The 25,336-nt window shown below is 48.8% G+C and overlaps 2 protein-coding genes, 1 long non-coding RNA gene and 1 pseudogene across 8 annotated transcripts in view; 2 read left to right on the forward strand and 2 right to left on the reverse strand.

Annotated features, from left to right (window-relative positions):
- Positions 1–14,558, forward strand: part of Cpt1a (carnitine palmitoyltransferase 1A) — a 63,699-nt gene extending 49,141 nt beyond the window's left edge. For all 5 annotated transcript variants that reach the window (XM_031389079.1, XM_031389081.1, XM_031389084.1 and 2 more), the window contains 8 exons: positions 218–323; positions 4,153–4,269; positions 5,686–5,850; positions 7,706–7,840; positions 9,392–9,544; positions 10,869–10,982; positions 11,187–11,279; positions 12,533–14,558. In XM_031389079.1, the coding sequence (XP_031244939.1) occupies positions 218–323; positions 4,153–4,269; positions 5,686–5,850; positions 7,706–7,840; positions 9,392–9,544; positions 10,869–10,982; positions 11,187–11,279; positions 12,533–12,619 (970 nt within the window). In that variant the 3' untranslated portion in view covers positions 12,620–14,558. The remainder of the gene's footprint in view (positions 1–217; positions 324–4,152; positions 4,270–5,685; positions 5,851–7,705; positions 7,841–9,391; positions 9,545–10,868; positions 10,983–11,186; positions 11,280–12,532) is intronic.
- Positions 1–18,066, reverse strand: LOC116103292. The gene is made up of 4 exons (XR_004123455.1): positions 17,871–18,066; positions 4,302–4,477; positions 1,045–1,267; positions 1–452 (listed from the first exon to the last, which is right to left on the reverse strand). It is a non-coding gene; the product is annotated as an uncharacterized LOC116103292 (long non-coding RNA).
- Positions 17,581–25,336, forward strand: part of Tesmin (testis expressed metallothionein like protein) — a 19,687-nt gene continuing 11,931 nt past the window's right edge. The window contains exons 1-4 of one of the 2 annotated variants that reach the window (XM_031389085.1): positions 17,581–18,098; positions 20,656–20,814; positions 22,464–22,584; positions 24,602–24,675. In XM_031389085.1, coding sequence (XP_031244945.1) covers positions 17,715–18,098; positions 20,656–20,814; positions 22,464–22,584; positions 24,602–24,675 — 738 coding nt within the window. In that variant the 5' untranslated portion in view covers positions 17,581–17,714. Of the gene's footprint in view, positions 18,099–19,330; positions 20,039–20,655; positions 20,815–22,463; positions 22,585–24,601; positions 24,676–25,336 lie in introns of those variants that run through there. The other variant, XM_031389086.1, reaches the window with a different exon arrangement.
- LOC116104160 lies at positions 19,226–19,342 on the reverse strand (annotated as a pseudogene).

The following is a 25,336-nucleotide window of genomic DNA, read 5'->3' on the forward strand; positions in this document are numbered from 1 at the left end:
CTCACACACAAGCTGTATTGTATCTCTGATACAAGAAGATATGAATGACTCTGTTCTGTGTGTCCCCTTGAGTCACCTTCCTGGGGTGGAAAGACCTGGAGAACTGTCAGGGGTGGGGAGAAGTCATTGGTGCCTGCAGAAAGAAACACCCATGTAACTTTCGGGTTCCCGTGTTGATATAGCCCTGGAAGCCCATGATCATGTTGTCTCCCTATAGGTGGTTTGACAAGTCCATCACCTTTGTCATCTTCAAAAACAGCAAGATAGGCATAAACGCAGAGCACTCCTGGGCGGACGCGCCCATTGTGGGCCATCTATGGGAGGTGAGTCACACCATTGTTACCTGTCTGAATGTGGAAGCTGCTTTGGGAAACTCAACCCAGGCCCACTTGAACTCCGCAGGATTTGTTTAATCCTGTATCAATTACGTTTCTCTCTCTGTGACCAAATACCTAGGAGAGGGAGGAGAGATTTCTTTCAGCTTAGGCTTTGAGAGGGTGTGGCCCACTGTGGCAGTGGAGTGTGGGGGCTGCTTGCTGACTGTTCAGTGCACCAAGGAGGAGAGACCAAACAGGAAGCAGGGCCTTGACTATAACCTCAAGGCCTGCTCCCAGTAACTCCAAGATAGCACCACCAGGGACTGGAGAGATGGCTCAGAGGTTAAGAGCACTGACTGCTCTTCCAGACGTTCCGAGTTCAGTTCTCAGCAACTACATGGTGGCTCACAACCATCTGTAAGCCCTCTTCTGGTGTGTCTGAAGACAGTGATAGTGTGCTCATATAAAATAAATAAATACATCTTAAAAAAAAAAGATAGCAGCACTACCTGGGGACCAAGTATTAAAACATGCATGCTTGTAACCCAGGCAGTGGTGGCGCACACCTTTAATCCCAGCACTCAGGAGGCAGAGGCAAGTGGATCTCTGAGTCAGGCCAGCCTGGTTTACAGAGTGAGTTCCAGGACAGCCAGGACAACACAGAGAAACCCTGTCTCAAAAACCAAAAGTAAAGCAACAGAAACCAAGCTGGTAGGGGGAGGCTTACATTCAAACCGCAGCGGCATGTTTTTCATTGGTGTTGATACCACGTGGGAAGTTAAAGGCATTTGAGTCTTGGTTCCTTGTAACTTATGTTCCTTGAGTATTGCCATATGTGGTATCTATTTATGCAACTGAAGTCACGCAGCTCACACAGTCTCAGCTCACATAGCTTCATTTGTTCTGACATGATTAGCCTACTGCCGGACTTCCTGGGGTTCCCACTCACACTAGTTTGAGGGAAAATAGAAAAAAAAACATTAAAATCTGAATTTGTGTGAGTATGAGGTGCTAGAGATCAAACTCAGGGCCTCACGCTTGCCAGGCAGGTGCTCCACACCAAGGCCATAGAACCTCAGCCATTATTTTGGAGACCAGGTCTCACTAAATAAAAACATGCTAGACTTGAATTCACTCTGTTGCCCAGACTGGCCTCAGACCTGGAATCCTCCTGCCTCAGCGTGTTGAGTATCAGAGATTGCAGGTATGTTCCACCAGGCCTGGGTTAGAATCTTGGCTTATAAGACGGCAGGGTCCTGGAGCCAGAGAGATGCTAGTGGGATAAAGTCCCATGATCTGAGTTGAACCCCTGACACCTACGTCAAGGTAGAAGGGCAACATCCCACGCATACACCGTGTGTATACATGCATACACACATCATAATAGTTAAATCAAAAAATTTAAGGCGATGTATCTTACTGAAAATATTTCAGTTACTAAAATGACCAGGTTACGCAAAGACCACCAGATCTCTGTCCCCCTTTCTCCTAATCCAGCTTTCAAAAACACAAGAGTTGGGTGTGGTGACACAAACTGGATGGTCACCCTAGTACCTGGGAGGCTGAGACAGGAGGATCAGGAACTTAAGGAAAGCTTGGACTAAACTAAACCATTTCAAAAGAGAGAAGCAAAGAAAAAGAAAAGGAGCCGGGTGGTGGTGGCGCACGCCTTTAATCTCAGCACTTGGGAGGCAGAGGCAGGCGGATTTCTGAGTTCAAGGCCAGCCTGGTCTACAGAGTGAGTTCCAGGACAGCCAGGGCTTCACAGAGAAACCCTGTCTCGAAAAACAACAACAACAAAAAGGAGAGCATGCTCAGAACCAGACTGTAAATCTGGTGTCTTTGTAGACTTCTCAGTCAAATAGCTATATTTCAGAAATCTGAAAGTTATTAAATGTTGATATAATTCTCAACAAAGTTTAAATTTTTTGGAAGATTTTGGATTTCAGGCTAGGGATGCTCTCTCCCTCTCTTCCTTCCTCTCTCCAGGGTCTCACCATTTAGCCCAAGCCAAACTCCAATTCATGGCAATGCTCTTGCCTCAGTCTTGGGAGTGCTGCTGGTGTAGGGTCATGCTCTGCCACCTCCAGCTAAGACTTTGCATCTTTGTTTCTCCTTGCAGTGCTGTGCCAGCGATTCTTTTCCTGTGGTGCAAAATCAACTGCAGAGTGCAGATTGTGTCTGCTTGCTTGTGTGTATGCTCTGGCCTCTTTCTGGAGGGGAGATGTGCTCTTTAGGTCTCAGCTGACTCCACTGCCTCCCCCACTTCTCCAAAGCATATCCCCTCCCATGAAGTTAGCAGCACCTTGACTCACTTTCTCTCTCATCCCTCAGGTGCTCTGACCTCTGCTTGGGGTCTTGGCAAAGTCCCAGCTGATGCTGCTTCAGCCAGGGAAGGGTTTCTCACAAAAGAGCCTGGAAAGGAAGAACCAGGCAGTCCGGATATAAGACACCAGCATGCTCCACTGAGACACGGATTCCAGTGGCAAAGTGCAAGGGCTTGTGTTCTCACCAGACCCTAGATTGATGCCAGCAGCAGTGTAGAGCTTTAGTCCAAATGCATAGATCTCTTACCTCCATTAGCCCCCAGACCCTGCCGCTCACACACAGATCTATGGAAAGCTGTGCCAAGTCCAACAGTATAGGCTCATCAGTATATCTCAGGGACTTTTCAGATAACACATGCATAGCTGCCATTGGGTAATAAGGGTCTCTGGGGCCCGGGCAACTTGCAGCATACACAGCACAGTTCTCAAGGACAGACATAAGAGGACACATAGTGGCACATGCCTATAGTTCCAGCACTCGAGAGGCTGAGACAGGAGGATTACTGTAAAGCTTGAGGACAATCAGGACCACATAATAAAAAACAAAACAAAACAAAAGATTGAAAGGAGAGATGAAGAAGAAAGAGAGATCAGCAAGATATCCACAAGGTCTGACTGTTAAGGTTTATGTGCACATGCAGTATTGCAACAACCAAAAGGGGGCAGTAGATCCCTTGGAGCTGGAGTTAAAGGTAGTTGTGAGCCAGGAGCCAAACCCCAAACTTCTGCTTGAGCAGCAGGCGCTTAACAGCTGAGTTGGCTCTCCAGCCTTCAGGCTAATGATCAAGATAAGGCTAAGGAGACATAGCCTTAGGCCAAGGCCGAAAGTAGACTCAGTATTTAGTTTCCTGTCCACCAGATGGAAAGAGGAGGAGGACTCTTGAATGGAGCCCAGGTGCCTAGGAGAGTGCTGGGGACCCTGCTCTTATCTTTGAGGCACAGTGTCACGGTGTCACTGGTGAGATGTGAAACCCAGTGGAAGCAGACACAACTTAAGTAGTAGCATCCTGCATGCTGTGGGTGCAGCATTCTGAGAACCGAGGATACTCCCATCAGCCCTGATTCAGAGGATCCCTCTCTAGACAAAGTAGTCTCCTAGAGCAGCTCTGGCTCAGGGTGGGGGGGAGGTGGGGGGGTGCCTGTGCTTCTCTCTTATTCAAAGGACACAGAAAGCTGCGGCAGGTGGGCTCCAGAGAAGCAGAGGTTCAGAGCCACGGTTTTACCCTCCCAGGGCCTGGTTTCTAGGAACCGCCCATCAGTTAGCTCTCTGGGAGCTTCCTATTCTCTGCCTTCTGGTGTGTGGTGTGTGTGTGTGTGTGTGTGTGTGTGTGTGTGTCTGAATTCGGCACCCACCACCCAGCTGGTGAGCACTGGGGAAGGTGCTTGGTATGTGGAGACCTTGCCCTTACTCCCAGGATTGGTCCCAGGAGTGTTCTGTGCCGAGTGTGGTAGGAGACACTGTGCTCGATCACGGTTTCTATTCAGCTTCTGTTTTTTTTTTTTCTTAGTATGTCATGGCCACCGACGTCTTCCAGCTGGGCTACTCAGAGGATGGACATTGTAAAGGAGACACCAACCCCAACATCCCCAAACCCACCAGGCTACAGTGGGACATTCCAGGAGAGGTAAGTCTGGTGATCCAGAGACCATCACTTACCTGGGTGGCAGTCTTGTTCCTGAGCTCTGTTGATAGGCAAGCTCTCTACCAAATAGACAGAAAGCTGTTTGCCCAGAGTTGGGGAAGGAGTCTGAGCTGCCGAGAGAAATGAAGCTTCAGTTTGCCTCTCTCTGTTGAGATTTCAGCTGAAAAGTAGCTGGGCTTCCATAAATTCCCTGTAAGTAAGGATAAAAACTTAAATCATAGTCAGGCAGTGGTGGTACACTCCTATAATCCCATCACTCGAGAGGCAGAAGCAGGCAGATCTCTTTGAGTTCAAGGCCATCCTGGTCTACAAAGCTGGTTCCAGAACAATGAGGGCTACACAGAAAAACCTAGTCTTAGAGATTTTGAGGCTGTGTAAAGATGGCCCATTTCTGTCATCCCAACCCCTGTGGCTAAGGCCGGAGAACTGCTGTGACCTTGTCTCAAAAACCATCAACAGAAGATTCTGAGATGCAGTCCACTCAAGTAAGACGAGTCCACTCAAGGGAGGTTTTTAAGGGTTGGAACCATAACTCCAGCCTATCTGATCTAAGTGGGAGTTTCTGGGGCCTGAGAAGTACTTTCTTCGTGTGGTAAAGTCCAGCGCTCTGAGGTCCCAGGGCAGTGTGTAATCCATAAAAAAACAATACCTCTGTGGAGAGCCTGACCTTGGGGTCGGGGCTGACCAGGTCACCACGGCTCACTGGCTCTCTTCAACATACCTGTAATAGAGCCGTGCTGGGTTCATGGCAGAATTTCGAGGAAGATGCAGGTGTTTCCTGGATACCACACAGCCTGCCCCCTTAGCCACCCCCGTGGCCTGTCTGTCAGGCCTCCTAGGACATCCCAGGTTTACACAGTGTCACCTAGATGGGATTGGTTGTGTGGTATCACATGACTACTGTCACAGAGTCAGACGGCAGAGTCAGACATCCGTGCCCTCCACCTGCTTATCCAGCTCCTTCCTGACCCCTGGCAACCACTGATCCCTGTGTTTGTCCTTTAAAAAATAATATTTTGCCGGGCGGTGGTGGCGCACGCCTTTAATCCCAGCACTTGGGAGGCAGAGGTAGGTGGATTTCTGAGTTCGAGGCCAGCCTGATCTACAGAATGAGTACCAGGACAGCTAGGGCTACACAGAGAAACCCTGTCTCAAAAAACCAAAAAAAATAATAATAATAAAAATAAAAAATAAATAAAAAATAATATTTTTTATTTGTGCTTCTAGAATTTAACACATGTAAACAATGTGTTTTGATTCTATCTATCACTTCCTCCTCCCGCCAACTCCCCTAGGGCCCTAGAACAGAGACTGTGAAGTGCGTGCATGTAGACTGTTCTGTCCTGTGTCCTTCTGCTGTGCCTCCCCACTAATCAGAGCTGCCTTCTTCCTCTGTAGTGCCAGGAGGTTATAGAGACATCCCTGAGCAGTGCCAGTCTTTTGGCAAATGATGTGGATCTGCATTCCTTCCCATTTGACACCTTTGGCAAAGGCTTGATCAAGAAGTGCCGGACGAGTCCCGATGGCTTCATCCAGCTGGCACTGCAGCTCGCACATTACAAGGTAAGAAAGGGGTCGGCGCTCACTGTGGGCACTCTGGAGTCCCACACAGACATCTGTGCTGTTTCCCTAGAGGGCAGAGATGGTATAAAGCCCAGCATGGAAGGCAGCTGACACTAAACACAAGCCCTGTGGGTCCCTGAGGTACCAAGGTGTGAAATGCCCCACTGCAGAGCAGATCACTCTTGGTTTTGTGACATCACTCTCAGGCAGTAACTTCTATCAGATGAGAAAGTTTGGGACATAAGCAGATGAACAGTTAAACCGTGTAATCAGGGCTGGAGAGATGGCTTGGCGGCTAAGACCACTTGCTGCCTCTGCAGAGGACCCCATTCAGTTCTTAGCACCCTCACATGGTGGCTCACCGCCACCTGGAACTGCAGTTCCAGGGGATCTGATGCCACTCTTCTGCCTTCTGTGAATTCCTACATTCACATAGTTACATATATGCACAGAGGGTAACACACACATAAAATGTTAAAATGTAAATCTTGTAAAATTATGAGCTCTGACCCCTACAGTATTGTCAGGAAATACTTAGGACAAATTGCTTAATGTGTCTGGCCTTTGACATCCCTTTCCTTAAAGCAGAAGCTGTGAGCTCCTCGTTGCTCTAGGCTGAGTCAGATTTCTGTAGCCACTCAGGACTGTGTGGCATTTCTGTCTTTTTACCCTGAGCACTGCTAAAGGGCGGCAAAGCAGTCTGTGCCTGTGTGAGGATTGGAAGGGACTTTGGTCCTTGGAGGGGACAGCCTACCCCAGACAGAAGCATTCAGTTGCAGGCAGTGCAGAAGTCATTGTGGTACCACATCTAGATGTACTGCAAAGTGGGAGGGTGGACACCGGCTCCCCTGGGCTGTTAGTGTCCCTCCCACTGTCCTCTGTGACATCCCAGGGGCTCAGCTTCAGGTGTCACCAGCTGTGTCTGCCACCCTTGCCTCCCCAGGAGCTCTCCCCTGCCCCACCCCACCTCTACCCTGTTTCTCTTCTTGTCCTCTCTGGCACAGCTCCCAAGGCCTCTGCAATCACCCCTAACCTCAGCTTCCTCTCCTCTCCCCCCAGCCACGCCCTCCAGGCCACTCCCGTGCTGTTGCCCTTTCCCAGCCCTAGCCACCCTCTCCTCCAGCCAGGGGCCCCTTATCTCTTCCTGAAGCTCATCACCAGCTTCTGTTCTACTTCCAGGAAGGCAGCCTTACCTGCAGGCTCCTTTGCTTCAAGCCAAGGAGCGCTGGCTGCAGTAGCCTTCCACAGGTGGCCCTTCTGTCCCATCCAGGCAATAGTCTTTCCCCTTGGGTATTCCTTTCTTCATCTGCTAGCTTCCCTGATTACTGTCTTGTCCATGACCGTACTGGCTGAAACTCCTCATTCCCCAGTCCTGCCCTCTTGCCAGTCCCTTCCCTGGGTCTCTCAGACCTTCTCATGGCTGTGACCTTGCTCTATGCCTTGTCCTTTCTCCTAAGCAAGTTCACATCAGCTGGAGGGCTTTCTGGAGAACATTATGGCCTTAGTCGTGTCTTGGACCAGAAACTACGCAAAAGACTGTCTCCGTGGAGCTGGAGAGACGGCTCAGCAGTTAGAGCACTGTCTGCACTTCCAATGGATTTGGGTTCAATTTCTAGCACTTACTGGTAGCTCACAATTATCTGTAACTCCAGTCCTCAGGGATCCAGTGCCCTCTTCTGGCCTCTGGACACCAGGCTTGTCCTTGTTGGGCAGATGTACGTAAAAACAAACACACACACACACACACACACACACACACACAGTGGGGGGAAGTAGACTGCCACCTCCTCTCAGATCCATTCCAGGTCACTTCTCCCTTAGACTTAGACAGCCACTAGTTTTCCTTCCTTCACAGGACATGGGCAAGTTCTGCCTCACGTATGAGGCCTCCATGACTCGGCTCTTCCGAGAGGGGAGGACAGAGACTGTACGCTCCTGCACTACGGAGTCCTGCAACTTTGTGCTGGCCATGATGGACCCCAAGACAACGGTAAGACCATGATGGCAGAATATGACCTGGTGAATGCTTTCCTGGAAGACCCTAAAACAGTGGTTTTCAACCTGTGGGTCCTGACCCCATTGGGGGTCACATATCAGATATTTACATTGTGATTCATAAAGTAGCAAAAGTACAGTTATGAGGTAGCAATGAAATAATTGCATTCATTGTGAGGAACTGTGTTAAAGGGAGACAGCAGGAGGAAGGTTGAGAGCTACTGCCCTAGAAGCTGACCATAAAGCTCTCTAGCCCTTCCAGCCCACCCTTCCTCCCTCTACCCCTCCTCTCAGATCCTCCCCCTGCTCCTCCATCCCCACTCTGCCTCTGCATCCCCTCCCCCAGCTCTTTATGCCTCCCCTTTGCAAAGGAACAGAAAGCATTTAAGAGGTTCTGTTGGGGCACATACAAAGAGAGTATTGTTCGCTGAGCTTTGGGATTGAGATTATATGTATTAAGAACCTTCACATGCGACTGGACATGGCACAGGAACAGGAAGCAGGGCATCCATCCCTGGGGTCTTCAGAGCCTGTTACATCAGTCTACCAGGCTACTACAGACTACTACAGACTGCTCTGCCTCTTAGGAGCTCTGCAGTGGCCTTGGGAAAGTGAACTCAGATGAATCCAATGCATTGCTGGTCCCAGCTGGCACATGGCCACATTCAGATCTGTGCCCAGGTCCCCAAGCCCCAAGAAAGGTGCTTACCACTAGCAGACAACAGGCTACATTTTTTACTCTAGAGAAAAAAACAAAACAAAACAAAAAGGCAAGCGGCTACTCCTGTCACTAGAACTTCCAGGGGGCTTCAAGGAGACTGGGTCTGTCATAGGAGAGCCAGTGCCTTGACGTACCTTTATGTAAAGGGCACATTTCTTAGATGGTGTTGTAATGTCCAGAAGATGCCAAAGCAGCCTGTGTGTCTGTGTTTGTGGTATGTGTGAACATGTGTATGTACGTACGTGTGTGATGCATGTATATGTGTATACATATGTGTACTGTGTATATTGTCAGTGTGATGGAGGCCAAAAGTGTGTGCTGTTGTCTTCCTCCATTACTTTCCACCCTGTATTTTGAGCCAGGGTCTCTCACTGAATCTAGAGTTTGCTACTTAGGCTAGACTGGCTGTTTAGCAAGCCCCAAGGACCCTGATGCTTTGGTGCAGCAAGCATATCTTCAATCCCCTGAAGCCTCCCCCTTGGGTCATACTGAAGCCCTCACAGTACCATTCTAGCAGAGTAGCCAAGGAGGGTTAGCGTTCATATCTGTGACGAAATAAACTTAGGGTCAGAGCTGGGATAGAACTCTAGGTTTGACAAGAACTCTTAACAGCTTGAGTGGTCCACATCTGGCTATCTCCTCTCCATCAGCCTGCCTGCCCCCCACTCCTAGCAGCCCTTCTGAGGCAAGAATCTGGAAAGGGGTTATGGGCTGGTGGGACTCTGTCAAATATCTTGGTCACAGCACCCTGCCTTTTGCAGACCACTGAAGAGAAAGTGGCCTGGCGCACAACCTGAACCGTGTCCTTCTCCTGTTGACCCTTAGGCAGAGCAGAGGCTCAAGCTGTTCAAGATAGCCTGTGAGAAGCACCAGCACCTGTACCGCCTTGCCATGACGGGCGCCGGCATCGACCGCCATCTCTTCTGCCTCTATGTGGTGTCCAAGTACCTCGCAGTTGACTCCCCTTTCCTGAAGGAGGTATGTGCTCCCTCAGACTGTGTGTGTTCAGTCTGGCTTTTCTGTGTTGAGACAGGATCTCACTCTGCAGCCTGGACTAGCCTTAAATAGCAATCCTCCTGCTTCAGCCTCCTGAATGCTGGGAACTATAGGCATGTTATCAGCGTACTGGCTTTTAACAGTGGCTGCATATAAATGAGCTTGAAACACCCTTGAGAATCTAGAGGTGGGTTTATCCTAACCTAGACCCCACAGACTGTCCTCTGCCTCCCCGAATGTGAGAGGCGGTTTGGTCAAGGGAAGGGTCTCACACACTTTAACATTAGCTCGGCCCTCAGGGGCTTGGAGAAATAGTCTTTGACTATGGAGGTCTTTCCTTGCCTCCCTGTTAGGAGGTCCTCAGGCAAAGAGGAGGGTTTTCTGTATTGCTTTCCGCTGCTGTAAAAACACTCTGACCACTTGCCCCTTGGAAGTCAGGGCAGGAACTTAAGCAGGGTCAGAGTCAGAAACTATAGAGGAAGGCTTCTTGCTGACTTGTACACAGGCTCACATTTGGTTAACTTTCTTTAAAAATCTTTTACATGTGTGCTCTGCCTCCATGTATAGGCATGTGTATCATGTGTGTGCAGTGCCTAGAGGGATGTCTAGGAACCGGAGTTATAGTTCCATGTGGGTGCCAGCAATGAAAGCTGGGTCCTCTGCAAAAGCAGCAAGTGCTCTTACCCACTGAACCACCTCTCTCGTCTTCTCCACCTAGATGGACACCTACACAGAGCTGGACCTTCCTGCATCAAGACAGTTTCCCACAGACATGGCTATTTTATGAGTGTTTCGGGCGGAAAGTGGTTATTCAGCTTACTTGTCCATTGCATAGTCCCTCACTGGAGGAAGTCAGGATAGGAACTCAAGCAGAGCTGGATCTGGGTGGCAGGACCTGATGCAGAGGCCGTGGAGGGGCGCTGCTTACTGGCTTGCTTCCCCTGGCTTGCTCTGCCTTTCTTATAGAACTCAAGACCACCAGCCCAGGGATGATCCCGTCCAAAATGTGGGCTTGGCCTTCCCACATTGATCAATAATTGAGACTGGCCTTACATCTGGATCTCACTGAGGCATTTCCTCATCTGAAACTCCTTCCTCTGTGATAACTCTAGCTTGTGTCAACCTGACACAAAACCAGCCAGTATTATGTCCACAAACCAGTGTGAGGCCTGATCAGTTACTCAGTTGAGAATTGTCTTGTGGTTTTTTCCCCCCAGGTGACTGTCAGCTGTGTCAGGTTGACAGTCAGTGCTCACTAGGAGAAGCAGGTGGGAAAGTGTCATTTGGACGTTTTGCTTTGTTGCAGGTATTGTCTGAGCCGTGGAGGTTGTCCACGAGCCAGACTCCTCAGCAGCAGGTGGAGCTGTTTGACTTTGAGAAACGCCCTGACTATGTGTCCTGTGGCGGGGGCTTTGGGCCGGTAAGTGCAGCCATGCCCACCCACTAACTTCAAGCCCATCCCACTGTCCCCAGGCTGGCCTCAAACTCACTCACTGTAAAGTCCGGGCCGGCCATCACCGTCCTCCGGCTTCAGCCTCTTCGGTGCTCAGAGTTATGTTGAGAACAGGAAGTCCTTATCCCTGTGATCTCATTTCCTAGTGATAAAATTGCCCTCTGTCTGCAGGTTGCTGATGATGGCTATGGTGTTTCCTACATTATTGTGGGAGAGAATTTCATCCACTTCCATATTTCTTCCAAGTTCTCTAGCCCTGAGACGGTGAGTATATTGGGCACTACTTTTTCTAGACATGGGGTAAGTTTCTTTTTAGAGGGTGCACATCTTTAACCAAAACATTCAATTCAGGTGTCATCCTTTATTTAGCTTAGTTTCACATAGATGAATTTCACTCATTTGAAAAGCATATATTTATTTACTTTGATGGTAGCAGTGGTCTTAAATCTTGATGTGTCTGTGTTTCTGTCATTCTATTCTAAACAACTCTGGGAGCAAGTTCTAGTCTTACTTTGGAGCTGTCTAAGGGAGCCTCCTGGGAACCTCTTTGGTGGATTCTGTAGTATCAGCCCAGCTGATGCTACAAACACTTCCTGGCTGCCAGCCCCCACCCACAGAGCCCGAGTCCTCCTCGAGAGTGTGACTCAGGAAGCCAAGCATGAAGTGTACACGCACACCTCTAATCCTAGCATTACTTAGGAAGCTGAGGCAGGAACTGAGAGTTCAGGGAGAGCCTGGGGTGTAAAACAGAGTGACAGGAAGGCCTCGGATCTGACTCATCCATGCACATAGCAAGCCATCTATGGCTGTCCTCTCCCTGTACCCCTCCCCGAATTTTCAGGGTGCTTTTATTGCTCCTTCAGAGCTTAAAGAGTGGGAAGACAGGAGGCTGGCCTAACCCAGAGACAGATAATGGGAGGTTCCAAATGTGAGACTTTCTGCATGCCAGTGCTTTCTCCTCCCTCTGTGTGTGTGTGTATGTGTGTTCATACGTGTGCGCGTGTGTGCACTTGCTCACTCTCTCGCAGGGTGTCTTTTTCCATCAATCTCTTACTTCCTTGGAGACAAGGTCTCTCTGAGCCTGGGGTTCACTGGGCCTCTGCTATTTGATTAGCAGGTTTCCAAGTGTCTCCCTGCCCCAGTCCCCAGCACTAGGTTCCAGGTGGGGAAGGCTGTGCTTGCTTTTCACATGGTTACTGGGGATTCAAACTCAGGCTAGCACGAGCATTTTGTGCACTGAGCCACCTCCCCAGTTCCTTTCATTTGGCTCTTGAAGACAAGAGTCTTGCTATATATATATAGCCCAGGCTGGGCTTTTGAATCTTTGAAGTCTTTTGAATTGGCTCCTACTAGATAAAGGGATTTAAATGCTGGTGAATTCCTGGATTTTGGGGTTGCATCTTCACATGTGTTGGAGGTGACAGCCTTTGAACTTGCTAGTTGATGCTGCTGCCTCAGCTTTGTGGGTGCTAGGATTCGCCTCACTGCTGATGTAGTGTCTGGCTTTCTTCTTTCAGGACTCACACCGCTTTGGGAAGCACTTGAGACAAGCCATGATAGACATCATCACTTTGTTTGGCCTCACCATCAATTCCAAAAAGTAACCCTCTGAGCCACTCGGAAGGAAAACAGACCTTTGTGATACAAACCAAATGAATATGTTGCTCCTGATCATAGGACAGGCAGAAAATTGTTCTTATAAAACTCAGTTTTCCTTCCAGAAGGTTTACCATCGATCTCCCTAGAACAACTGTAGGAAAACTCAGTTTTCCTTCCAGAAGGTTTACCATCGATCTCCCTAGAACAACTGTAGGCGCCACCGTGTGACTTGTGACCCTACTACATCCAGAGATGCCTTAGCTCCAAGAATCTTGGTCACAGTTCCCTGAAGTCTTTTGAATTGGCTCCTACTGGATAAAGGGATTTAAACTCTGGTGAATTCCTGGATTTTGGGGGTTGTATCTTCACACGTGTTGGAGGTCACAGACTTCCTCAGTGGTGACCCTGTGGATACTTGGGACTTGAGGGTACCTGACTTCACTCAGGCAGTGTGAGTGTCACCTTGTGGAAAGAGAGAGCGTCTTCAGAGCCAGCGGAGGTAACAGTTCTATCTAACACACCTGTAACCCACTAATAGAATGGTTAGGCCTGGGGATTAAGGTTCTGGTGTGAGTGACAGCCACCCTCTCTTTGGGAGTCCGCATGTGACTCTTCACATTTCCTGGAAGCAGAATACCACCTCCTTAGTGCCACCTTCAAAACCCAGTGCCTTAAAGATGGGAGCCTGTTGGCAAGTGAGAAGACTTAGCATGTGAAGCCTTTGGGTGGCTATGTGAGGATCCCCTCACAGGTCCCTGCATAGAGATGTCCCTAAGCAAGCACTTCCCCCACTTCTAGAAGATGAGGTTCCTGGTGAAGGCAATGGGAGTCTCATTGCCTGCCAATGCCATTAAGCAACAAAATAACAGATGTGTCCACAGAGGGACGTGAGAGGCTTGGTAGTCAAAGGCTGCAGAGCTGGAGCCCAGCTGGAGAGTGTGGCCTGCTGTATTTGGCAGCTTTTGGCAAGGGGCGTGAGCCCCTGGTCACTGAGTCAGGCATACTGACACAGGCAGCCAGGAGCTATCCTGGCATGGATTCTGCAGATACACCAATAGGCTTATCTTCTAATCCCACCCAGTCAGATTCCAACCTGAGCAAATTCAATAGAAGGCTAGGTCATTCTGGTGACAGACTCAGGGGTCTCAAGTACTGGGTGCTTTGTACCCAAATGCCATCCCTCAGTGGGAGTGCCTTTCTTGAAAGCACCCAGTGGACTGTAAAGCAACTCCATTTGATTTTTAATGTAAACATAGCATGATGGTGGCCTCCCATTCCTGTCACCATCCTGTCCTGACAAGCTTAGCTATTCATGTTTTAAATCATGTATTTATTCTCCAGTGCCTCTTTGGCCTTGCTTGATTCTTGCCCCGTGCTAGCAGTCGCTAGTGAGGGGTGGGGTGACCAGAAGTGCAGAGAGGTGCTGGCTGGACAGCTCATGTGTGTCTTATGGGTTATACATGTATCAAAAAAAAAAAAAATCACACTTAAAAGGGCCAAAGTTTTTTTCCTACTAGAAACAAGAAAACAAAAGGCAACACAAATACATAAGCAAAGACAAACTGTAAGTCAGAGCCGCCAGACTCTCGCTGTTAGGACCACTCGCCAACCCGTGTCACTCAAGAGTACTCCTGCTAGTGCCCAGGTGTGACATTCCTCTCTCAGGTTTCCAGTGTCCTTGCTGCTGCTGAGCAGTTACCAATGCAAGTTTGTATTCCTTACAAGGCAGAAGAGTGGTCTTTCACTGTGCGTGTTCAAAGGAGGAGGTGAGACTATTATGTATTTAATGTGGAACAAAACCTAGCCTTACCGCAGCCAAGGCTGGAATTTGGTATTCTAATCTGTCCATTGCATGTAAATACCAAATGCTGTTTGGATATAAACCTTAGAAATGCAAGTGTGAACAAATGTAGCTGACCATTAATAAAACATTAATCCCATCTATCATGGCATCTGTCCCTGTCTCCTTTGTCATACTAATGGGGGTTATACGACAGGTACTGCCTGTGAGCCTGCAGTATGGGCCGACCGTTCATGTACTTGACTGAGGTTATAGGACAGGTACTGCCTGTGAGTCTGCAGTGTGGGAGCCCCACTGTTCATGTACTTGACTGAGGAACAGCATGCAGTGGAGCTCGCCCCTCCCACATCTATCCTCTGTTCCTTTGTGGGTGCCTGGCACTATAGAGCTGCTGTAGTGCATGTTAAGTGAATGCTAACACTTCCCTTTTAGGAACATGTTGTGTGTGTGCCTTTGTAGCATATGCACATAGGGGTATGGCTGTGCAGGTCCATACAAAGGCCAGAGGAGTCGTCTGTCATTCTTTATGCCCTTTCTTTGAGACAGGGCCGTATCTGAACCTAGAGCTTGTATTGTTTGGCTATGCCAGCGGCCAGCAAACCCAGCAGTCCTGACTCTGCCCTACTTCAGTGATGGGTTCTAGGCATGTATGGAAGCACACCTAGCAGTTTCAGGGATACTGGCATCTGAACTCTGGTCCTCATGTTGTCTGTGTCTTAACTGCTGAGCCATCTCTCCAGACCAGCAGTGAGTTCAGTGAGTTTCTTCATCAGGTTCTTCCAAGCATCTGCACTAGGCGCAGAGAATAAAGTCCTAACTCCTACCTCTAGTTCTGGGTGTTAGCTCCAGTTCCAAGACAGCCAACTGAAGGATCTTAAGTATTGCAACTCAAGTGAGGGCTGGGCATGATGGCATGGACCTTGAGTCCCAGTACTAGGAAGGGGAAAGTAGGAAGATCATGAATATGAGGGCAACCTGGGCTACAGAGTAATTTCCAGACTAGCCTGATCTACATAGTGAAACCCTGTCTCATAAAATAAAACAACATGAACCTGGACATGGATCAACAATTAAGAAGACTTGCTGCTCGTGCAGAGGACCTGGGGTCAATGCCCAGCACTCATATGGTAGCTTACAACCACCTGTAACTCCAGAGCATCTGATGCCCTCTTTTGACCTCCAACACAGGAATGCACATGGTGCACATACAGACAAAACACCCATTCACATAAAATTAAATCTTTAAAAAAATGTAAAAATAAACAAGAGCCCCCCAAGAGCCAGATGTAGGAAGTGGAAGCTGGCACAAGGACGCGCCCAACTGGGCATGGATTAGAACTACAAGAATAACAAGACAGAGCCAGCTTTGACCAACCTACTGGCAGCAGTCATGGAGTTACCAGGCTCCATTCTGACCAGCTTGGTGACACACCAGTATCTGTTTATCTGAGTCTGAGACTCCTGACCATGCTTTCCTGGCAAGTTTTGGCTTAATGCACTAGGATTCCTAGGTCCACCCCTTCATGTGGTGTGCTTATTCCAGCTGTGGAACACATGTAGACAGACACCAGGAGAGTGTTGGAAGAATAACACTGTGACAGGACAGTCTGGTGCACAAGAGGATGCCAGCTTCATCTTCCACTTAAACAGTTGGTGGGAGACTTTCCTAGTATGTAACTGAATGGGAGCTCCTCGTTTTAGCTGGAAGAAGCCTCCAGAGCAATGTATAGAATCCTTCTCAAGGATATGGGAATGACAGGTGAGGTGCAAAGAAATTCTTGCCACAGACATGAAACAGGGATGTGGATCAGATTACAGAGTGCTTGCCTAGCATGTGCAAGAAGCCCTGGGTTTAATTCCCATATCAAATAAGCTGATTATAGTGGTGTACACCTATAATCCTAGCACTCAGTAGGCAGAGGCAGGAAAAGGAGAAGTTCAAGATTGCCTTTGATTACATAGGAAATTCAAGGAAGCCTGGGCAACATGAGACCTTACCTTTAAAAGATATAAGTAAAAAAAAATAGTTGGACGCCAACATAGACTAAATAGTGATCACCGGGCCAACTAGAGCCATATAACAAGACCCTGTCACAAACAGACTAATAAAAAACTAAAATGGTTGATGAGATAGCTTAGTGGGTAAAGGTTTGTGCTGCCAAGGCTGACAACCTGAGCTTGATCCTGGAAGCCACACAGTGGAAGGAGAGACTCAACTCTCCACTCTGGGAAGTTTTCCTTTCCTTCAGACTAGTGCCATGGTGTGTTCACACATGTACATACAAATACACAATAAGGGTAAATAAAAACAAACCCGGAAAGCAAAACCTGATGGCACAGCTTTAAATGCAACTACTGAAGACTGAGACAAGGTAACAAGTTCAAAGGCAGAGTGCCCAGCATGTAGCAGGCCCTAGATTCAATCTCCAGTACTGCACGAGTAATAATAATAAAAAAATATGCTGGAAGATGACTCCAGGTTAATAGCACTTGGTTTTGCTGAGGACCCAAACTCACTTCCCAGCATCCGTTAACTCAGTTTCGCCACGCCCCTGCGAGGTTGAACTGACCATTAGGGACCGTTAGGGAAGGGGGCGGGGCCCATCTCTGCCTGGGAGGGGCGGGGCCTCGGCAGGGGTGGGTGGGGCCTCAGCTTGTTAAATAGTCTTGGACAGAGGTCAGATATCAAACTGGGAGGAGGCCCGCCTGGCGCTGCTTCCAGTTTCCTGGAATGTTAGTCATGCTTTTAACCCCAATTTTTGGGAGGCAGAGGCTGGCGGAGTTCTAGGCCAGCCAAGGCTACCTACTGAGATTCCGACTTAAAAACAAAAACAGGTGAAAGGGAAGGGTGAAAATGATGGAAGTACAGTACTCACCTATGAAATTCTCAAAGTTTAAAAAAAGAGAGAGACAACCACCACCTTGGGAGCCTCAGTTTCCCCCACTGTGGGTAGGAGAGGCTGGCTGATACCCAGTCCCTCCAGCCTTGGAGAGGTTGTACTACAGGCCTCGCCCCGCCAACCACAGCTCAGGTCCCAGCTGTCATGCTCAGGCCCCGCCCGCCAAGAGCCAGAGCCCAACTTCCACGGCAAGGCCCCGCCCACCATAGGCTCCCACCTACCACAACCCAGGTTCCTGCCATCTTGGCCGAGGCCCCACCCACCACAGCCCAGGCTCCGCCCCGTTCAGTCAGCGACGGGCCACGCCCCCTTCCCTAACGGTCAACGGTCGTCCAAGCCCTCAGGAGCACGGCGAGCTGGGCGGCCGCGTCGTGTCGCTGTTCTCGGGTCTCCGAGGCCATGGAGGACGCGCTGCTCGGTGCCATGACTGGCCCCGAAGACGAGCTGGGAGCCGAGCTGTTCGGGTCAGAGCGTGCGTTCGCGGACGGGCTGGCGCTGAGTCCCGCAGGGGGTGCGGCCGACCGGGATGAGCTGCCGGTGCTGGCCGACGCCTACCTGGGCGCCACCGAGCCGGGGGAACCGCTGCTGCGTGCGCTCAGTCCCCCGCCGGGCGCTGAGGTACCGGCCGCCCTGCTCGGCGACTTCCCGGGGCTGCCCGAGCTCCGCAGCTCAGACGAAGCCGCTCCGCCTCCCGCCTACAGCGTGCACGTGCTGTCGTCGTTACTTCCCGGTGCTCGCGGGCCCGCGCTGTTGCCGCTGAGCGCAGGAGTGCGCGTGATCCCAGTAAGCGCCGGCAGGGGGCACCGTCGCGCCGCCTCTCCACGTGCACCTCCTGTTGGCTGGCCCCAGCAGCATGCCCTCAAGGGAGTTAGGGCGTCCTCCACCCCCCACCCCGGTGGCACAGGCACCACAAGGGTTACCTCTCGGGTACCCCGCCTCCTCCCTGCCCAGCCTTTTCCCCTGCAGATGACTGTGCCACACTAGAAGAGTTTTTATAACTATTGCCATCACAGTGGGTGTTTGTATTGGGCATCTGCTTTGCATCATTCCTGGCCTGTTGGACTTGTGTCTCCCCACCCCACCTCTGCCCCAGAAGGGCTAGGGATCGAACCCAGGGCCTTTTGCGTGTTCTATTTGGTGTCTTCAGCCTGGTAGTTTGTGGTTGGGTGGGGGGTTGTTTTTTATATACATGCTTGTTCACACTGAAGACTTTCATCATTGAGGTTTGTTTTTTTCAGTTGATCTCCCCGCTCTTTAAATTTATGTAGAGTCTTAATGAATTCTGCTTCTCAGCCAGCTTGAAATTTCTATTCCTTGAAATTGCTATATAGCTTAGAATGACCTTGAACCTCTGATTCTCCTGCCTCCACCTCCTGAGTACACATGAGTACACATGAGCCCCACCACACCTGGCTGATACAATGCTGGAGATCAAACCCAGGGCCTACCTTATATACTAGTCAAGCATTCTTCCAACTGACCCACATCCCCAACACCTCGACTCTCTTGCCAAAAGGGAGAAATCAACCTTTTAAAGGAACCCTGCTCGGGAAACTGGGCTCCTCATCCAGCCAAGTGTGTCAGGTCTAGGGTAAGCCTTCATAGGACCTTTGTTTTATTAAATCTCTGTGGAGATGACAAGAGCCTGGCTTTGTACAGCAGTAAGTCACAGCTAGTGGAGCTCGGGACCCAAAACTATTCCCTGCTCAATTACAAGGATTCTAGCCTTCCCCACAGAAACAACCTAGCTCAGCCTCATCCCAAGGCAGAGGCCTCCTCCTGATTTCAGTGGCTCCAAATGCCAGCGGTTCAATTTACCTTAAGCAGGAACTGGCCCAGCACCTTCTGCTGGTCCTAGCTCTCTAAGAGTAGAACAGGAAAGGGAATAAGCCAGTGTAGACGACAGGTTCTCTTCTAAAGTAATCCAGGTTTAGTTATTGGGGGACAAAACACTTTTTTTTTTCAATTAGCAATAATCGCACCTCGGATAAACCTCATTGGCTACGATACTGCCACTGAGCAAAGCTTGACAAAACACTTTTTAAAAAGAAAATTTTAAAGACTTTTTTTTTGTTTTAATGTGTGAATTTGTTTACTTGTAGGTACCCTGTGAGCATGCAGTACTCAAGGAGGCCAGAAGAGGGTGCCAGATCCCCTGAAACAAATCACCTTCCAGTTGTGAGCCACTATGTGGGTGCTGGGAACTGAACCCAGGTCCTCTGCAAGAGCAATAAGTGCTTTTAATCGATGAGATGTCTTTGAAGTCTCTCTTTGAACTTTTAGGCTACTTCCTAACATAATATATTTATTACTTAAACAATGGAATTGTTCTGTTTCTATTCTAGTAACTATTCAGAGTGAATTACTAACATCTTTTTGTAGATCTTTGTTTTTGTTTTTATGAGGCAGAGTCTCATGTAGCCTAGGCTGGTCCCGATCTCTGTACCTGCACATGATCTTCACGCCTGCTCCTCCTTTCCAACAAAAGGGCTAGGATCCCAGGCTCAGGCCAGCACTCCTGACTCTTCTGTGGGAACCCTCCCACACATTTTCATGCAGTTAGGTTCAGTCTGGAAGAGTACTACTGCTGCAGTATGGATAGCTCTGGTGGTTGCTGCTGCTGAAGAGGTCAGCAATTGTGTGTGGGGGGGTAGGGGGAAGTCATTTCAGTGAGACTCCAGTGAACTACTAGCAAGTTCCCAAGGCAGCAAGCAGGAAAAAGTGTAAGTTTCCTGCATTTCCGTGAAATCTGAAATGTCTGCGTAAGACTACCATTCAAAATCTAGCTGCACTCTCTTGTTTTCTAAGGTTTGGACCACTCAAGTCTGATGTAAATTTTGTAACCATTGGGACCTTTCAGCTTTTAAATCTCATTGCTTTTTAGTAAATGTAATTTTGTCTCACTTATTTTATAATTAGATTTATTTGTGTGGGGTGGATGTTCCACAGTGCACATGTAGAGGTCAGAGGACAACTTTCAACTTTCTCTACCATGTGTGTTCTGGAGTTTGAACTCAGGTCGTCAGGCTTGGTGGCAAGTGCTCTTACCTACTGAGCTATCTTGCTGGCCCTATTTATTTCTCTTTGATGCAGGCTCTCAGTATGTTCCCAACTCTTGTCCTCTTCACACTCTGGAACTGATGGCTGTCCTCAGAGGCCTCCATCCTGGGGCTGCTCAGATGACTAGTTCCCTTTATTTCTCAAAGGAGAAATGGTTCAAACGGCTGAGGGCCAGGGCAGTCCTTGCTCTGCTGCTGACCCCAAGCTCAGACATCAGTGTTCCATGTCCTATCACTTCAGTGCACATCTGTATCCTCTAACATGACCACCACTTTTCCAGGTTGAAATCAAAGAAGCAGGTGGTAGTGTGCCAGGCGGCAGCCCTGAAGATGCAGCTTTCCAGGCCCCTCTGGCTCAGGAATCCTGTTGCAAGTTCCCATCATCCCAGGAAGCAGAGGAGGCCTCCAGCTGCCCTCGGAAGAAAGACTCTAGTCCCATGGTAACTATGCAAAAAAAAAAAAAAAAAAAAATGCTATCACTCAACCAGTCCAAGATCCCTGCCTGCCACTGGTGCTCACTTGCTAAGACAGCACTCTTTGCTTGTCTGTCTACAAAGGAGGAGAATAAACTTGAGCCCTCCGCCCCACCCTCACCCCATCCCCCAAGATTCTCATCTCTGCCCCTCCTCGGAAAATCAAATGAGGATTGGGACACTGCTGCATCCCACAGGGGGCCACCATAAGCCATGCTGTCTGCCATCTGTGTAGTGTTAGGAAATGGAGTGGGGACAGTCCACCCTAGGGTTTGGACTGATGGCTTCTATAGCTTCAGGGCATAGGCCCAACCTTTCTGCCTGCTTCCAGGTTGCTGGTGACACGGTGTAGTGGCCACCTCCAGGAACTGTTCCTGTGTAAAGTCTTATCCTTATCTCAGCCCTGCAGCAGTCCTTCAGTGCCTGCCTTAGATAACAGATACCTCCTGGCTGTCTCAGCCCTAGGCGTGATGTGTTCTGGAACTGCTCTGGAGACAGAATCACCAGCACTTCAGTACAGCTTGGACTACCCAAGCAGCACAGCCTCAGAGCCTTCAGCCACTCCAGAAACACTTGGAATAATGTCCTTGTGAAATCTGTCTTTGGGGTGCAAACACTAGTACCCGTCTGTGTCCAAGACATATTTGGATCCCCAGGTTCTGATGGCAGAGCTTCCCAGAACCTTTGAGAAGCCATAGGACAAAGGACTATGACTCTTTCCATACTGTAGGGTGACACCTCCCATCTCTTCCTGGGCTGTGGGGCCCAAAGCTGGGCATCACTTTAGGCTGTTCCCATTTTAGTGTATGCCTCTACATGGCTACATAGTCCTCTGAATGTAGCTGTGCAGGCCACTGGCCTCTTCCAGTGTCAGAGTAACTCGATCATTTGCCCTGGAACCTACTTTTCTCCTTCTAGCAGGATCATGGTGTCATTCAGATGACTTCTGTCCTTTGTGCCTGTTTGAGTTCTCCAGACAGTCTCCATACCACACGCCGGGGAGCAGCTGGGTGTGCCGGGCACTCACTCCATCAGTGCTTGGACTGCTGGCTCTGATGGGCAGATACACTGGCTTGCTGAGGATGAGTGCTCAAACCCGAGTGGGGTCTAACAGAGTTAGTCAGGCCCCATAAGTTCAACCTGGTTTCTTAGGAGTTTTCAATCATCTTTCTTAATGGTATTTATAGGAAATAAAACAACAGGCATAAAAAATCCACAAAAATCACCTGTTAGATAGCCTGGCTCTGCAGCAGGGATGAACACACAGCAAATTAAAATTAATTCTACAGATGTGCTTAGGCCCCAGAGGTCTCAGAGATAGGAAATTGGGGTTCAGGGGACAGACAGATTCCTGTCCACTAGGTTGTAAGCATCAGGAAGAAATCTCAGGTCACAACCAAGTCCTTCAGAGGATGCAGGATCAACCTATAAGTATGTGGAAACATCCCAGGAATACATGGGGTTGGGACTAGGGAGCAGCAGTTAGTGTAGAGGAGGACATGGAGACTACACCTACCTTCTTCCCCCAATTTAAACCCCAGGGTAAGTCGTCTCAGATTTCAGTCTGTTCCTACTCTGAACTGGAGTCATCTGCCCTCTTCACCATGTCATTTCAGGTGATTTGTCAGCTGAAAGGAGGCGCTCAGATGCTGTGCATAGACAACTGTGGCACAAGGGAGCTCAAAGCCCTCCATCTGCTTCCTCAGTACGATGACCAGAGCAGTTTCCCTCAGTCAGGTACCTCAGTGCAAAAGCTGCTCTGGGTCACTCACACTGGAAGTGGTCAGGAATGGGGCAGCAAATGGGCCTGTTAGGCTCATGTCCAAGATTAGGAGGGAAATGGAAGCTCTGTCAGTAGCTGGCCAGCCAGCCCAGGCTACTTGGTGAGCTCAGATGGGTGAGACACCCTGCCTAGAAAAAAAAGAAAAGAAAGATGGTGACTGAAGAACATCACAAAAGGTTGTTCTCTACATATAAACACATAGAAAGACATATACACATACACAGACATCCCCCCACACACACACAGTAACAGTAAAACAGGCCAATGGTGTATTAAATGAGCGATTGAGCAAACCAGCTGACCACAGCCTAATCTTTCCACATAGTGTTAAGTGACTCTCTCTTGTCTGACTTCCTCCACTGCCTTGCCTTCTAGTAAGTGACAGTTTTCATCAGTCTGGCTTTGCTTTGTCCTTTTAGGCAGGGGCGGATGTGGCTGGCCTGAAACATTATCAGCCTACCCAATGGCCCAAGTCCTGGCTGTTCAAATGTGCTCTAAATTATTGGCGTTTTAATAGGAACAGATTGTGTGATCAATAAGGGTGGTCCCTCTGCTTTATCCTCAGGAGTTCCAAGATGGCTTTCTAATGACCTATTTGACAGTCATTTACCCAACTCCTCATACTGACACAATAATTGACAAATGACCCCAAAGAGCCTGATCTACACTTCAAAGCTGATGAATGCTTGCTTAGTGAAAGATCAAATGATGTGTTGGGCCTGTTTAACCAAGCCCCTGCCTTGGCCTTGGCAGTGAGCCACTCTGTGTAAACCACAGGGCTCAGGCTGCTGTGATGGGAGGCAACCTTCCTACAGTGTCAGGCTAGTGTCAAGTTCAACCAGGTTGGAGCAGAGGACAAAAAGAAGTGTAACAACTCTGTCCCCATACTCCCTCCTTGATGTTCTTATCCAGGGGCTGGACCTTACCTCTGAGGATCCTCGAGTGCTGATCATCCTGGGATTCTCACATCTATCTCCCCCAAGTCCAAGCTGCACCTATGACACTTACTGGGTAGGGAGGTGTGTTTTCTCATGCCCAAATCCTGATCCCTAGAGAACCACAAAAGGTCCTTCAGTTCAATGTCCTTGTGGAGGAATTGAGGCTCTTTCTCCGTTGTTGCTTCCTGCTACTTGTAGCAAATCTGTGGTCTCCAATCTTTCCCTTACTGAAAGGATACAGAGGACCAGAGCAGGAAATAGGTGCATACTGGAGGGCTACAGGGAGGAGGAGGAGGATACACCAGGTCTCCAGGGATGTTACCTTTGGGACAAAGTACAAGTGGCTTCCTCTAGAGAGTTTAGAAAGCATTGATACCTAACAACTTAGGGCAATGCAAGAAAAACAGATGCATAGATTGAAAGTTGTTGTTAGGCTTTCATTGAAAATGTAAAATGCCTCAGAGTGTTCAGGGAATTTGCCAGGTCATGTACGGGTACCTTGGCACACAGTTTTAGAAGCTGGGTGCTAACATTTTCAGTATAGTGGACCTCTGTGATGCTCAGGACAAGCAGCTTTATGATGAAAAACAGCAAAATTAATTAAAAAGTTTAAAAAGTACACTGGCCCAAAAGGGACTAGAGAAAAATCACAAAACCCAGGAAGGGTGGTACCTCCCTATGCCACTCAGGGACTACGTACATAGTGAGTTGAGCTACCAACTTTATGAGACCCTGTCTAAAAAAGGGACTAGAGAAATGGCTTAGCAGTCAAGAGCACTTGCTGTTCATCTGGAGGCCCCAGATCCCAGTATTCACATGACTCACAAACTACCTGTGAACCCTGATCCAAGGGATCGGACACCTTCTGGCCTCTAGGTGTCTGTACACACATGACATATACCTACACATGCACATATGCATAAAAAAAATTAAAAACAAGACTAAGATCAGGGTAAGTTTAAATAGCCTTGCCTTTGGCAGACCTTCACCTTTCAGTGTCTGCTGACAATTAATGTCAGGTGTTTTCCTACAGAGCTCCCTAAGCCAATGACAACTTTAGTGGGAAGACTTCTGCCAGTGCCAGCGAAGTTAAATCTCATCACACAAGTGAGTATTCAGTACAAAAGCACACTTGATCTCGCCTCCTGGCATGCCAGTCACTGCACTTGTGTCTCCTCAGGTTATGTAGTTAACAGTGAGAGGCAGGCCTCGAGGCACATGTCTGTAATCTCAACAGTTGGGAAGTGGAGGTGGGAGGCTCAGGAGTTCAAGGTCATTCTTATCTGTAGAGCAAGTTTAAGTTCAGCCCAGGTTACATAGAACCTATCTTAACGCTATGAAAATCAATAGTGAAATGTTTACTGAGTATTTGTCCCTTCACATCTGTGTCAGACCCTAGATGGAAGACCAGAAATAGGGACGTGAGGCTGTGGGAAAGACAACAGTCAGAGCATTGGCCAGGAATCCCTTATGTCCCCATTACTGGCCCTCTGTCTGAACAAATTCTAAGTCAGATGTGCTAGCAATGGTGTGGAGAAGCAATAGAGTACACCCTCCTGAGTGTTGCAGCAGGGATTTTTATGGGAGGGGGTCAGGGTAGACAAGGTGTGGGTAGAGAAATAGAGTCCAACTGGAAAGTCTAAAAAAGAAAAAAAAAAAACGTTAGTGAGACTTCAGATGTCCAGCTCTCTTTTGAGAACATAATAGCTCAGGAATGTTTCTAGTTTGTGGACATTTGTAACTGATTGTATTTTCTTTCTCTCTCTCT

The sequence above is a fragment of the Mastomys coucha genome, unplaced genomic scaffold, assembly GCF_008632895.1.
Source record: "Mastomys coucha isolate ucsf_1 unplaced genomic scaffold, UCSF_Mcou_1 pScaffold21, whole genome shotgun sequence".
NCBI classification, from domain to species: domain Eukaryota; kingdom Metazoa; phylum Chordata; class Mammalia; order Rodentia; family Muridae; genus Mastomys; species Mastomys coucha.